Here is a 16,291-nt window from a genome sequence, read left to right as displayed (position 1 = left end):
AGGGAGACAGACAGGGAGCCTGGTGAGGAGAGAGACAGACAGGGAGGGAGAAAGGGAGGCCTGATGAGAGGTGAACAGAGGTGTGTTTGTGTCTCCTGTAGACAGACGTATAGTCAACAGCAGCATCAGGCACTACAAACCCCTTTCATCCTCCCTCCTCTCCCACCCACCATCCGTTTTCCAAGCCTCCTGCGATCAGAAGTAGTGATGTTGTCCCTTTAGCAGCAGAAACAAATACTGTTTCCTGTCCACCGCTGTCTGCTAGCTAACTTCCTGCAGGTTTGTGGTTTGTTCATTCTGTACATGATCACAACATGCCCCTCCATAAATAAGAGTAAATGGTGATAGGCACACACACATAAGCGTGCACACACACACACACACACACACATAAGCATTCACACACACACACACACAAACACACATAAGCGTGCACACACACAGTCTAAACAAGAGTAAACGGTGCTAAGCAGCCAAGTGGGAATGAAAATACAGAATCAAATACATTATTTATCCTCTTACTCTCGCTATGGTATGTTCTGACTCCCCCATCCTGGTAACTCTATGGTATGTTCTGACTCTCTCATCCTGGTAACTCTATGGTATGTTCTGACTCCCCCATCCTGGTAACTCTATGGTATGTTCTGACTCTCTCATCCTGGTAACTCTATGGTATGTTCTGACTCTCTCATCCTGATAACTCTATGGTATGTTCTGACTCCCCCATCCTGGTAACTCTATGGTATGTTCTGACTCCCCCATCCTGGTAACTCTATGGTATGTTCTGACTCCCCATCCTGGTAACTCTATGGTATGTTCTGACTCTCTCATCCTGGTAACTCTATGGTATGTTCTGACTCTCTCATCCTGGTAACTCTATGGTATGTTCTGACTCTCTCATCCTGGTAACTCTATGGTATGTTCTGACTCCCCATCCTGGTAACTCTATGGTATGTTCTGACTCCCCCATCCTGGTAACTCTATGGTATGTTCTGACTCTCTCATCCTGGTAACTCTATGGTATGTTCTGACTCTCTCATCCTGGTAACTCTATGGTATGTTCTGACTCCCTCATCCTGGTAACTCTATGGTATGTTCTGACTCCCCCATCCTGGTAACTCTATGGTATGTTCTGACTCCCCATCCTGGTAACTCTATGGTATGTTCTGACTCCCACATCCTGATAACTCTATGGTATGTTCTGACTCCCCCATCCTGGTAACTCTATGGTATGTTCTGACTCCCCCATCCTGGTAACTCTATGGTATGTTCTGACTCCCCCATCCTGGTAACTCTATGGTATGTTCTGACTCCCCCATCCTGGTAACTCTATGGTATGTTCTGACTCCCCCATCCTGGTAACTCTATGGTATGTTCTGACTCCCCCATCCTGGTAACTCTATGGTATGTTCTGACTCCCCCATCCTGGTAACTCTATGGTATGTTCTGACTCCCCCATCCTGGTAACTCTATGGTATGTTCTGACTCCCCATCCTGGTAACTCTATGGTATGTTCTGACTCCCCCATCCTGGTAACTCTATGGTATGTTCTGACTCCCCCATCCTGGTAACTCTATGGTATGTTCTGACTCTCTCACCCTGGTAACTCTATGGTATGTTCTGACTCCCCAATCCTGGTAACTCTATGGTATGTTCTGACTCTCTCATCCTGGTAACTCTATGGTATGTTCTGACTCTCTCATCCTGATAACTCTATGGTATGTTCTGACTCTCTCATCCTGGTAACTCTATGGTATGTTCTGACTCTCTCATCCTGGTAACTCTATGGTATGTTCTGACTCTCCCACCCTGGTAACCTTATGGTATGTTCTGACTCTCTCATCCTGGTAACTCTATGGTATGTTCTGACTCTCATCCTGGTAACTCTATGGTATGTTCTGACTCCCCCATCCTGGTAACTCTATGGTATGTTCTGACTCTCATCCTGGTAACTCTATGGTATGTTCTGACTCCCCCATCCTGGTAACTCTATGGTATGTTCCGACTCTCATCCTGGTAACTCTATGGTATGTTCTGACTCCTCCATCCTGGTAACTCTATGGTATGTTCTGACTCTCATCCTGGTAACTCTATGGTATGTTCTGACTCTCATCCTGGTAATTCTATGGTATGTTCTGACTCTCTCATCCTGGTAACTCTATGGTATGTTCTGACTCCCCATCCTGGTAACTCTATGGTATGTTCTGACTCTCATCCTGGTAATTCTATGGTATGTTCTGACTCTCTCATCCTGGTAACTCTATGGTATGTTCTGACTCCCCCATCCTGGTAACTCTATGGTATGTTCTGACTCCCCCATCCTGGTAACTCTATGGTATGTTCTGACTCCCCATCCTGGTAACTCTATGGTATGTTCTGACTCCCCATCCTGGTAACTCTATGGTATGTTCTGACTCCCCATCCTGGTAACTCTATGGTATGTTCTGACTCCCCCATCCTGGTAACTCTATGGTGTGTTCTGACTCTCTCACCCTGGTAACTCTATGGTATGTTCTGACTCTCTCATCCTGGTAACTCTATGGTATGTTCTGACTCTCTCATCCTGATAACTCTATGGTATGTTCTGACTCTCTCACCCTGGTAACTCTATGGTATGTTCTGATTCTCTCATCCTGGTAACTCTATGGTATGTTCTGACTCTCTCATCCTGGTAACTCTATGGTATGTTCTGACTCTCCCACCCTGGTAACCTTATGGTATGTTCTGACTCTCTCATCCTGGTAACTCTATGGTATGTTCTGACTCTCATCCTGGTAACTCTATGGTATGTTCTGACTCCCCATCCTGGTAACTCTATGGTATGTTCTGACTCTCATCCTGGTAACTCTATGGTATGTTCTGACTCCCCATCCTGGTAACTCTATGGTATGTTCTGACTCTCATCCTGGTAACTCTATGGTATGTTCTGACTCCCCCATCCTGGTAACTCTATGGTATGTTCTGACTCTCATCCTGGTAACTCTATGGTATGTTCTGACTCTCATCCTGGTAATTCTATGGTATGTTCTGACTCTCTCATCCTGGTAACTCTATGGTATGTTCTGACTCCCCCATCCTGGTAACTCTATGGTATGTTCTGACTCTCTCATCCTGGTAACTCCATGGTATGTTCTGAATCTCACATCCTGGTAACTCTATGGTATGTTCTGACTCTCTCATCCTGGTAACTCTATGGTATGTTCTGACTCCCCCATCCTGGTAACTCTATGGTATGTTCTGACTCCCCCATCCTGGTAACTATATGGTATGTTCTGACTCTCTCATCCTGGTAACTTTATGGTATGTTCTGACTCTCATCCTGTTAAACTCTATGGTATGTTCTGACTCCCCCATCCTGGTAACTCTATGGTATGTTCTGACTCCCCCATCCTGGTAACTCTATGGAATGTTCTGACTCTCATCCTGGTAACTCTATGGTATGTTCTGACTCCCCCATCCTGGTAACTCTATGGTATGTTCTGACTCCCCCATCCTGGTAACTCTATGGTATGTTCTGACTCTCATCCTGGTAATTCTATGGTATGTTCTGACTCTCTCATCCTGGTAACTCTATGGTATGTTCTGACTCCCCCATCCTGGTAACTCTATGGTATGTTCTGACTCTCTCATCCTGGTAACTCTATGGTATGTTCTGACTCTCACATCCTGGTAACTCTATGGTATGTTCTGACTCTCTCATCCTGGTAACTCTATGGTATGTTCTGACTCTCATCCTGGTAACTCTATGGTATGTTCTGACTCTCATCCTGGTAACTCTATGGTATGTTCTGACTCCCCCATCCTGGTAACTCTATGGTATGTTCTGACTCTCTCATCCTGATAACTCTATGGTATGTTCTGACTCTCTCATCCTGGTAACTCTATGGTATGTTCTGACTCTCACATCCTGGTAACTCTATGGTATGTTCTGACTCTCTCATCCTGATAACTCTATGGTATGTTCTGACTCTCATCCTGGTAACTCTATGGTATGTTCTGACTCTCTCATCCTGGTAACTCTATGGTATGTTCTGACTCCCCCATCCTGGTAACTCTATGGTATGTTCTGACTCTCTCATCCTGATAACTCTATGGTATGTTTCCTGTTTCAGAACTTCCTGCCCGCCTCGCGAGATTAAACTGGATCTTGTTTGTTGGCCTGAATTGCAGATATCTGACTTTGTTTTTCAGAGAGTTGCAGATGAATTTCCCTCATAGTTTCCAAGGAGTCGGTTTCCTTCCAACAAGAAAATAGGCTACAAACATTTGAATGAGGTTGAAATAATGAAAGATGAACTCATTCAGTGATCCCATTCCGTAATTAAAATATGAGTTGATTTTTCAGAAAGTCGGGGTGGTGGGGAGAGTATCACATCGGAGACGGTTGTGTGTCCGTCTGTCCTCAGTAAGCTGTAGTCTGTCTTTCGTCTGCCCGTTGCCCAGCAACCATGAAATGTGCTGAGGATCTCCCATTCTCTCTCTGATGTATCAGATAGTATGATGAGGCAAGTAGGCCCCTCCCTCTCTGATGTATCAGATAGTATGATGAAGCAGGTAGGCCCCTCCCTCTCCCTCCCTCTCTGATGTATCAGATAGTATGATGAGGCAGGTAGGCCCCTCCCTCTCCCTCCCTCTCTGATGTATCAGATAGTATGATGAAGCAGGTAGGCCCCTCCCTCTCCCTCCCTCTCTGATGTATCAGATAGTATGATGATGCAGGTAGGCCCCTCCCTCTCCCTCCCTCTCTGATGTATCAGATAGTATGATGATGCAGGTAGGCCCCTCCCTCTCTGATGTATCAGATAGTATGATGAAGCAGGTAGGCCCCTCCCTCTCTCTCTCTGATGTATCAGATAGTGTGATGAAGCAGGTAGGCCCCTCCCTCTCTCTCTGATGTATCAGATAGTAGGATGAAGCAGGTAGGCCCCTCCCTCTCTGATGTATCAGATAGTATGATGAAGCAGGCAGGCCCCTCCCTCTCCTCTCTGATGTATCAGATAGTATGATGAGGCAGGTAGGCCCCTCCCTTTCTGATGTATCAGATAGTATGATGAAGCAGGTAGGCCCCTCACTTCTGATGTATCAGATAGTATGATGAGGCAGGTAGGCCCCTCCCTCTCTGATGTATCAGATAGTATGATGAAGCAGGTAGGCCCCCCTCTCTCTCTCTGATGTATCAGATAGTATGATGAAGCAGGTAGGCCCCTCCCTCTCCCTCTCTGATGTATCAGATAGTATGATGAAGCAGGTAGGCCCCTCCCTCTCTCTCTCTGATGTATCAGATAGTATGATGAAGCAGGTAGGCCCCTCCCTCTCTCTCTCTGATGTTACAGATAGTATGATGAGGCAGGTAGGCCCCTGTAACACACAACCAACCACATCCCCTCATCACAGTCTGTCTGTAACACACAACCAACCACATCCCCTCATCACAGTCCGTCTGTAACACACAACCAACCACATCCCCTCATCACAGTCTGTCTGTAACACACAACCAACCACATCCCCTCATCACAGTCCGTCTGTAACACACAACCAACCACATCCCCTCATCACAGTCTGTCTGTAACACACAACCAACCACATCCCCTCATTACAGTCTGTCTGTAACACACAACCAACCACATCCCCTCATCACAGTCTGTCTGTAACACACAACCAACCACATCCCCTAGTCACAGTCTGTCTGTAACACACAACCAACCACATCCCTAGTCACAGTCTGTCTGTAACACACAACCAACCACATCCCCTCATCACAGTCTGTCTGTAACACACAACCAACCACATCCCCTCATCACAGTCTGTCTGTAACACACAACCAACCACATCCCCTCATCACAGTCTGTCTGTAACACACAACCAACCACATCCCCTAGTCACAGTCTGTCTGTAACACACAACCAACCACATCCCCTCATCACAGTCTGTCTGTAACACACAACCAACCACATCCCCTCATCACAGTCCGTCTGTAACACACAACCAACCACATCCCCTCATCACAGTCTGTCTGTAACACACAACCAACCACATCCCCTCATCACAGTCTGTCTGTAACACACAACCAACCACATCCCCTCATCACAGTCTGTCTGTAACACACACACCTTAACACACAACCAACCACATCCCCTCATCACAGTCTGTCTGTAACACACAACCAACCACATCCCCTCATCACAGTCTGTCTGTAACACACAACCAACCACATTCCCTCATCACAGTCTGTCTGTAACACAGAACCAACCACATCCCCTCATCACAGTCTGTCTGTAACACACAACCAACTACATCCCCTCATCACAATCTGTCTGTAACACACAACCAACCACATCCCCTCATCACAGTCTGTCTGTAACACACACACCATAACACACAACCAAGCACATCCCCTCATCACAGTCTGTCTGTAACACACACACACACCATAACAGAGTGATTTGGGGGGTCGTGACCATAACCAGAGTGAGGTGGGGGGGTTGTGACCCTAGCCAGGGTGAGGTGGGGGGTCGTGACCCTAGCCAGAGTGAGGTATGGGGTCGTGACCCTAGCCAGGGTGAGGTGGGGGGTGAGCCAAGCCAGGGTCGGGAGCCAAGCCAGGGTGAGGTGGGGGGTCGTGACCCGAGCCAGGGTGAGGTTGGGGTCGTGAGCCAAGCCAGGGTGAGGTGGGGGGGTGAGGTGGGGGGTCGTGACCCTAGCCAGTGGGTGAGGTGGGGGGGGTCGTGACCTGAGCCAGGGTGAGGTGGGGGGTCTTGACCCTAGCCAGGTGAGGTGGGGGGTCGTGAGCCTAGCCAGGGTGAGGTGGGGGGGGGGTTAGGTGACGTGACCCTAGCCAGGGTGAGGTGGGGGGTCGTGACACTAGCCAGGGTGAGGTGGGGGGTTGTGACCCTAGCCAGGGTTAGGGGGGGGGGTCGTGACCCTAGCCAGGGTTAGGTGGGGGGGGTCGTGACCCTAGCCAGGGTTGGGGGTCGTGGGGGGTCGTGGGGGGTCGTGACCTAGCCAGGGTTAGGTGGGGGGTCGTGACCTAGCCAGGGTTAGGTGGGGGGGGCCAGGGTTAGGTGACCCTAGCCCCTCGTGACCCTAGCCAGGGGTTGGGGGGTCGTGACCCTAGCCAGGGTTAGGGTGGGGGGTCGTGACCCTAGCCAGGGTTAGTTAGCCAGGGGGGTCGTGACCCTAGCCAGGGTGAGGTGGGGGGGGTAGCCAGGTAGGTGGGGGGTCGTGACCTAGCCAGGGTTAGGTGGGGGGTCGTGACCCTAGCCAGGGTTAGGTGGGGGGTCGTGGGGGTCGTGACCCGAGCCAGGGTTAGGTGGGGGGTCGTGACCCTAGCCAGGGTAGGTAGTGTAGCCAGGGTTAGGTGGGGGGGTCGTGACCCTAGCCAGGTGGGGGTCGTGACCCTAGCCAGGGGGGGTGGGGGTCGTGACCCTAGCCAGGGTTAGGTGGGGGGTCGTGGGGTAGGTGGGGGGTGACCCTAGCCAGGGGGGTGGGGGGTCGTGACCCTAGCCAGGGTAGGTGGGGGGTCGTGGGGGGTCGTGACCCTAGCCAGGGTGACCCCTAGCCAGGGTGGGGGGTCGTGACCCTAGCCAGGGTTAGGTGGGGGTCGTGACCCTAGCCAGGGTTAGGTGGGGGGTCGTGACCCTAGCCAGGGTTAGGTGGGGGACCCTAGCCAGGGTTAGGTAGGGGGGGTCGTGACCCTAGCCAGGGTTAGGTGGGGGGTCGTGACCCAGGGTTAGGTGGGGAGCCAGGTGCCTTATTTTAAACCACGGTGGAAAACTACAAAGAAGATCTGAGAGCCAGAGAGACAAAGAGGTCCCAAAACACATCCAGGTTGAGGGAAGGATTTTATGGGGAAGAGAGGAACGGGTAAGCACCTTCTTCCTCTTTCAGGAGGACAAACAACACAATGTACTACCCAGCTAACCAGAACTAGGATACAATCAAATGACTTTTAAATAGATTTTATACCACTGTGTACAAGAGAAAGGATAAAATCTCTGGTAATCGAAACAAGGAGAGACATCTGCTAATGTAAAGTGTGAAAACAAACGCGTTAAGTTATTAAGAGAGGATCAATTCTCTCCATGACCAGAACAACAACATTCTCCTCTCAAACTGTTGAACATTAAGTAGTGAGCCCACACACAAACACACACACAGAAATGCATTCCCATGGTGCAGCTGTTCAGTTCTAGTAAACACTGAACTTGGACCATGAGTAGGCAGACAGATAGAACACCACATAACATACCAAGCCTCTACACGTGACGCAGCCAGACAAGACAACGTAGAAAACACTGGATTATAATCCTGTAGAAAACACTGGATTATAATCCTGTAAAATACACTGGATTATAATCCTATAGAAGACACTGGATTATAATCCTGTAGAAAACACTGGATTATAATCCTGTAGAAAACACTGGATTATAATCCTGTAGAAAACACTGGATTATAATCCTGTAAAATACACTGGATTATAATCCTGTAGAAAACACTGGATTATAGAAAACACTGGATTATAATAGAAAACCTGGATTATAGAAAACACTGGATTATAATCCTGTAGAAAACACTGGATTATAATCCTGTAGAAAACACAGGATTATAATCCTGTAGAAAACACAGGATTATAATCCTGTAGAAAACACTGGATTATAATCCTGTAGAAAACACAGGATTATAATCCTGTAGAAAACACAGGATTATAATCCTGTAGAAAACACTGGATTATAATCCTGTAAAATACACTGGATTATAATCCTATAGAAGACACTGGATTATAATCCTGTAGAAAACACTGGATTATAATCCTGTAGAAAACACTGGATTATAATCCTGTAGAAAACACTGGATTATAATCCTGTAGAAAACACTGGATTATAATCCTGTAGAAAACACTGGATTATAATCCTGTAGAAAACACTGGATTATAATCCTGTAGAAAACACTAGATTATAATCCTGTAGAAAACACTGGATTATAATCCTGTAGAAAACACTGGATTATAATCCTGTAAAAGGCACTGACTGATTAATTTTTTGTTTCTGTCATTGAACCTTTATTTAACTAGTCAGATTCTTATTTACAATGACGGCCTGCCAGAAGGAACAAGGCCTCCTGCAGGGACGAGGGCTGGGATTAAATATATAAACATTTAAATATAGGACAAAACACACATCACGACAAGAGAGACATCACAACACTACATAAAGAGAGACCTAAGACGACAACATAGCAAGGCAGCAACACATGACAACGCAGCATGGTAGCACAGCATGACAACAAAATGGTAGCAACACAACATAACAACAACATGGTAGCAACACAAGTTAACAACAACATGGTAGCAACACAAGATGGGAGCAACACAACATAACAACAACATGGTAGCAACACAACATGGCATCAGCACAACATGGTACAAACATTATTAGGCACAGACAACAGGACAAAGGTCAAGAAGGTAGAGATAACAACACATCACATAAAGCAGACACAACTGTCAGTAAGAGTGTCCATGATTGAGTCTTTGAATGAAGAGATTGAGATAAAACTGCCCAGTTTGAGTGTTTGTTGCAGCTCGTTCCAGTCGCTTGCTGCAGTGAACTGAAAAGGGGTACGACCCAGGGAAGTGTGCGCTTTGGGGACCTTTAACAGAATGTGACTGGCAGAACGGGTGCTGTATGTGGAGGATGAGGGCTGCAGTAGATATCTCAGATAGGGGGAGTGAGGCCGAAGAGGGTTTTATAAATAAGCATCAACCAGTGGGTCTTGCGACGATTATACAGAGATGACCAGTTTACAGAGGAGTATAGACTGCAGTGATGTGTCCTATAAGGAGCATTGGTGGCAAATCTGATGGCCGAGTGGTAAAGGACATCTAGCCGCCCGAGAGCACCCTTAGCTGCCGGTCTATGAATGATGTCTTCGTAATCTAGCATGGGTAGGAGGCTCATCTGAATCAGGGTTAGTTTGGCAGCCGAGGTGAAAGAGGAGTGATTGCGATAGAGGAAACCAAGTCTAGATTTAACCTTAGCCTGCAGCTTTGATCTGTGCTGAGAGAAGGACAGTGGATCGTCTAGCCATACTCCCAAGTATGTGTATGAGGTGACAACCTCAAGCTCTATACCCTCAGAGGTAGTAATCACACGTGGGGAGAGGGGCATTATTTTTACCAAAACCACATGACCTTTGTTTTGGAGGTGTTCAGAACAAGGTTAAGGGCAGAGAAAGCTTGTTGTAGAGCATTTAACACAACATCCGGGGAGGGGCCAGCTGAGTATAAGACTGTATCATCTGCATATAAATGGATGAGAGAGCTTCCTACTGCCTGAACTATGTAGGAAGCTCTCTCTGTCTGTAGTTCTGTAATTGACTAGCAGTAGCCAATCATTGTTTCCACTTCCATAGTGAGAGGATATGTCAACTGATCATTAGCAAAAGGTTTATTTACCCATATGATGAGATACCCTGGCTGAATCAGAGAGAACGCCTATCTCTCTCTGTCTCTCTCTCTTTCTCTCTCTCCTTTTCTCTCTCTTTCTCTCTCTCTCTGTCTCTCTCTCTTTCTCTCTGTCTCACACACACACACACACACACACACACACACACACACACACACACACACACACACACACACACACACACACACACACACACACACACACACACACACACACACACAGCATTCAGTCTCGTCAAGTTGTTTAATTTGTCTAGCTCTTCATATCGGTATAAATTAAGGAAGGAGAGCAGCAGCACCAGGCTAAACTAATGGTTTTCTTCCCAGAAAGAGCTACTGATATTTGGCTACTGTTCCAGATGCCCTGAGGCGTCACACTGGTTTAGTTCAAAGCCGTTCCTCTTGAAAATAAGGTAATAGCTTACGGTAGGGTTATATACCTTCCAACGCCCCTGGTAAAAAGAAATGTTCCTCCAAACATGATGAATGGATTATGATGGATAAAATGTGTGTTTTATTACCATGTTATTACTATGATATAAAGGTCAATTCATTATAAAGTGTATCTAATGGAAAAAGATAAGATAGTGAAGTATTTCAATAACTGTAGCATGATCAACATTGCATCGTGTTATTATAATGTTATTACTATTGTACGATATATGGTCAATGTACTAACTATATATATATTAATTTGGTTTTAGCGCAAAAATATATGTATATATATATATACCTTTGAAATATGTTTGAGATTATTTAGAAAACAACATGTCATTCGATTTTGAAGAGACGGGATCCGTGAAATCCAATAGACAAGAAAAAACAGAAGTCTTCCTCACAAACGTTTAGGCTGCTTAGTTTTCAGGGTCTGTCTACACCGTCCCTGTCATGGAGCTCAACACCGTACTAATCTCTGTCAAGGTACTCCAGCCTCTACATTCGGCTCTCAAGAGAAACATTTAACATAAAGTCGATCCGTTTCAAATGGCCAAAAAAACAAGCACCGGTTCAAGTGAAAGGCTGACTACCTTCACGCAACTTTAAAGACGTTCTCTTCCCGCTGTGGGCTACGTCGTGAAACAGACGCAAATCATGTTCTGATTTCCTAGAAACAAACTATCATTTGACAGCAATCAATTGAAACAATGCCTACGCATTTTAGCCACAAGCTATATGGATTGTTAGGAGATAAAACAGGCTCCCGAGGGGTAACGCTGTAGCAAGCCTATACATGATTATGATAAATAACATAGGAATCATGTCAATATTGGAAACATAAACCATTAGGTTTACACTAAACAGACTGGAATAAATTACATTTAAAGTGAACATCTAAACACAAATCATTAGACCAAGACAGTCAAATTAAATCCAAACATAATCCACTCATATAATCAAAGGTTAATCTGACGATTAAGAACATGTTGGATTTGAATTATCCTACTAAATTATAACAAAGGTTGTTTGTGTAGATTGGCCTCCATGTGAAGCTAACCCGTTGACTGTTCGTATCTAAACCCTCACAGGGAACATTTAGAATGTCAACAGACGTCCTGATGAAACCAGAACACAATACATTGTTTCTAAATCCCTCACTACACTAAAACATTTATATTATAATCTCAGTGAAATATTGGGCATATTGCTATTGTAGGTGAAACGTTATTTCACTTTTTTTTTTTTTATCGTAGGTTTTGTGAGGAAATGTAAGACTTCCAGCAGCCCCGACTCCCCCCGGAGAACTAAACCGGCTCCCGATGACGCCCGCGGCGCTAGGAATCACCTTCCCTAAAGAGAACTGCCGCGGCGGTCTCTACGCACGTCGAGTCCCGCTGACAGCTCCAACGTTTAAAACACACAGCAGATTCTGTCACTACATGTCGTTGAGTAATTGACTGTCTGTGAGGTATAAAACCCTCATTTTGAACTTGATAAATTAAAACATATGCTGAAAGACCGAACGAGATTTCAATCCATATCTAAATAAAATAGGAAAGACTAGTTCGGTAAGACTAGACTAGGGAAAACCACTGTTCTCTCCTTATTTTCCGAAGGCTTTAGAAGGAAATATAATGATGTATTTATAATGGGCAATATTTTGCTGAAGCAAAGCGGTTCAAAGTCATATTTCAAATGGCACATAACCCAATTGTGAGAACAGCCGTTGTGGGGCTGCGAACGGACTCGCTCCATAAAAACACGTACCTTCTTCACCGAGAACTACTTGTGGTAAGCAAACCGCCAGTAAACATCCACACAGCCACGTTAATATATCCATGTTGCTGGGTGAAGTTTTAGTCTTCCGATCTTGGAGAGAAGAACTCGCAGTAAAAGTCCTCCTCGTACCTTTCCAAACTGTTTTCTCCACTCACGCGTCTCCACCGAGAAAGGGTCTGTCTGTGGTCGGGGTTCTCCACAACGGCGATTTCCACCACCTTATTTTGTTTCCTCTTAAAAAAAAATTGTAATATTTTTCCCAGATTATTTCAATTCAATAATTCAATAGATTCAAAACCATTCTACCCCGCCACAAGATTGTTTTTTTAAATAGAACATAAATATCACCCAGAGGATCTTCTATTCCAACGAAATAAAGCACTAGACAAAACACAGCTAAAACTAAATCATCTGTATGAATTCAGAAGGTCCGTAGCGGTTTTAGTCCACTGATTTGACGCGTTCCGTGAGCTCATATCTGAAGTGAGTTGTTTTTATTTTTGGCTGCCTCGAAACCCAGTGACAACATATGTCCTTATCTTTCCTTTGACTTTCTCCCTCCGGTACATTTACTTGTCCAAAAAAAACCCACCCCCCCCCACCCACCCCCCAAAAATAATCACAATCTAAACGAAACAGTCCAACTGTCCAAGGCTAGTGCGTAAAACCGTTCTTCCATACAGCACTCATCAAAAACGTTATTTTTTTTGCCGTTAGAAACACCCCTTATTCTATAAGTAACACTCTGCTCTGTCTCTCCCGCAGTCCCCGCTCGTAGCTCCTTCCTCTACTCTGTCTCTCCCGCAGTCCCCGCTCGTAGCTCCTTCCTCTACTCTGCTCGGAGTATTCTGTCCGAGTTTGAAGGCTCGGTTTTCCAGCAGCGCTGAGAGAGCAGCCAAGCCAGGCAGCATGTGTATGTAATAGCGTTAGAACGGAGCAGCTATCACATTACAGTCAGCACCTCGACCCGCCTCCTCACAGCCGCTGATTAAAGAGGACCACTCACTGCCTACTGGAGCTCTTTCTTTCATTTATAAAAAGACAGTTACGGAAGGAAAAACAGAAGCGGAGCAAACACAGCCCCAAGCTCATGAAATGACATGTTAGTAGCGTACATAGGCTACAGTTACCACAGGCTGGTTGGCGTAATTATTATTTATGGAGAGAACTGGACAGGACTCCTGTGTGCTTAGATGTAAACTTTTGGTATTCTTAGGCAATATGAACAAGCATTATACAGTCATTTAGTTACCATCATATTCTGAGAATAATCCATTTATACCATGTCATTGCTGAATACTAATTTCTAATTGGCTTGAGGTGCATTTCCCTGTAACGCACCTGTAACAGTAACGCGCTGTAACGGTATAATCGTAACGGCTGTAACGCTATAATTGTAACGCGCTGTAACGCTATAATTGTAACGCGCTGTAACGCTATAATTGTAACGCGCTGTAACGCTATAATCGTAACGCGCTGTAACGCTATAATTCAATTCAATCTAATATGTTCTATTTCTGAGCCGCGTCACGTGGTTCATTATTTTCCTTAGAATGCATAGTCCCTCGTTGATTTTCCCTAACGTAAGGAAAATATGGAGATAGATTGATGTCAGCAAAAGGCCAGGCATGCAGAATGCATCCCTTAATGTTAATGACAAGTTGCGAGTTTACAAAGTCATTCAAAGTACATTTCCACCAGTTTTCCACACGGGAAATACCTTTCGGAGTGCAAACCATTTTACTTATTGACAGTACAGTTGTGTGTAACTGTACTCTGAAAATGCTGCCAGGCAGTGGAATGGTAATATGGTAATGTGTAGCTGACCCAGGTTAAATGCAACATTCACTTGACAGCAAGCTATGTAGAGTAGTGTTTTAACAAGGGCACAAGGTTCAAGTGTCTGAAGAATCAAAACTAAGGAGGAAAAACAGAATATATATATATACACACAAACCATGTCATGAAGTATAAGAAAAGGTTAAAATGCCAGCTGACAATGAAAACAGATTTAAACCCCTCTAGTGACTTAAAAACCCTGCCTGGTCTCATAGACCAGACGTAACATAATAAACTAAAATCCAGGACACTCAAATTAGCATGATATGTTACGTTTGGTATGGTTACGGAAGACAGAAGGTTACTTAAAGCAAACATAAAATAGGGTGATCGGTCAGGGTCCACAACGAAAACATCTAGCAACCCAAAGGTTACATTTTTTATTTATTTTATTTTTTTACATTTATTTATTTAACCTTTATTTAACCAGGTAGGCCAGTTGAGAACACCTTTATTTAACCAGGTAGGCCAGTTGAGAACACCTTTATTTAACCAGGTAGGCCAGTTGAGAACACCTTTATTTAACCAGGTAGGCCAGTTGAGAACACCTTTATTTAACCAGGTAGGCCAGTTGAGAACACCTTTATTTAACCATGTAGGCCAGTTGAGAACACCTTTATTTAACCAGGTAGGCCAGTTGAGAACACCTTTATTTAACCAGGTTGGCCAGTTGAGAACACCTTTATTTAACCAGGTAGGCCAGTTGAGAACACCTTTATTTAACCAGGTAGGCCAGTTGAGAACACCTTTATTTAACCAGGTCGCCAGTTGAGAACACCTTTATTTAACCAGGTCGGCCAGTTGAGAACACCTTTATTTAACCAGGTAGGCCAGTTGAGAACACCTTTATTTAACCAGGTAGGCCAGTTGAGAACACCTTTATTTAACCAGGTAGGCCAGTTGAGAACACCTTTATTTAACCAGGTAGGCCAGTTGAGAACACCTTTATTTAACCAGGTAGGCCAGTTGAGAACACCTTTATTTAACCAGGTAGGCCAGTTGAGAACACCTTTATTTAACCAGGTAGGCCAGTTGAGAACACCTTTATTTAACCAGGTAGGCCAGTTGAGAACACCTTTATTTAACCAGGTAGGCCAGTTGAGAACACCTTATTTAACCAGGTCGGCCAGTTGAGAACACCTTTATTTAACCAGGTAGGCCAGTTGAGAACACCTTTATTTAACCAGGTAGGCCAGTTGAGAACACCTTTATTTAACCAGGTAGGCCAGTTGAGAACACCTTTATTTAACCAGGTAGGCCAGTTGAGAACACCTTTATTTAACCAGGTAGGCCAGTTGAGAACACCTTTATTTAACCAGGTAGGCCAGTTGAGAACACCTTTATTTAACCAGGTAGGCCAGTTGAGAACACCTTTATTTAACCAGGTAGGCCAGTTGAGAACACCTTTATTTAACCAGGTGGCCAGTTGAGAACACCTTTATTTAACCAGGTAGGCCAGTTGAGAACACCTTTATTTAACCAGGTAGGCCAGTTGAGAACACCTTTATTTAACCAGGTAGGCCAGTTGAGAACACCTTTATTTAACCAGGTCGGCCAGTTGAGAACACCTTTATTTAACCAGGTAGGCCAGTTTAGAACACCTTTATTTAACCAGGTAGGCCAGTTGAGAACACCTTTATTTAACCAGGTAGGCCAGTTGAGAACACCTTTATTTAACCAGGTAGGCCAGTTGAGAACACCTTTATTTAACCAGGTAGGCCAGTTGAGAACACCTTTATTTAACCAGGTAGGCCAGTTGAGAACACCTTTATT

The 16,291-nt window shown here is 45.0% G+C and overlaps 1 protein-coding gene across 2 annotated transcripts in view; it reads right to left on the bottom strand.

The window, feature by feature from the left end:
- Nucleotides 1-13,257, bottom strand: part of LOC112246167 (neuropilin-2) — a 320,170-nt gene extending 306,913 nt beyond the window's left edge. For both annotated transcript variants that reach the window (XM_042320049.1, XM_042320048.1), the window contains exon 1: nt 12,668-13,257. In XM_042320049.1, the coding sequence (XP_042175983.1) occupies nt 12,668-12,740 (73 nt within the window). In that variant the 5' untranslated portion in view covers nt 12,741-13,257. The remainder of the gene's footprint in view (nt 1-12,667) is intronic.
- Between the last annotated feature and the right edge of the window lie 3,034 nt (nt 13,258-16,291).

Source organism: Oncorhynchus tshawytscha, linkage group LG03, assembly GCF_018296145.1.
Source record: "Oncorhynchus tshawytscha isolate Ot180627B linkage group LG03, Otsh_v2.0, whole genome shotgun sequence".
Classification (NCBI taxonomy): Eukaryota; Metazoa; Chordata; class Actinopteri; order Salmoniformes; family Salmonidae; genus Oncorhynchus; species Oncorhynchus tshawytscha.
The sequence above is the reverse complement of the archived record's forward strand: the minus strand, read 5'-3'. Positions and strand labels throughout refer to the sequence as shown.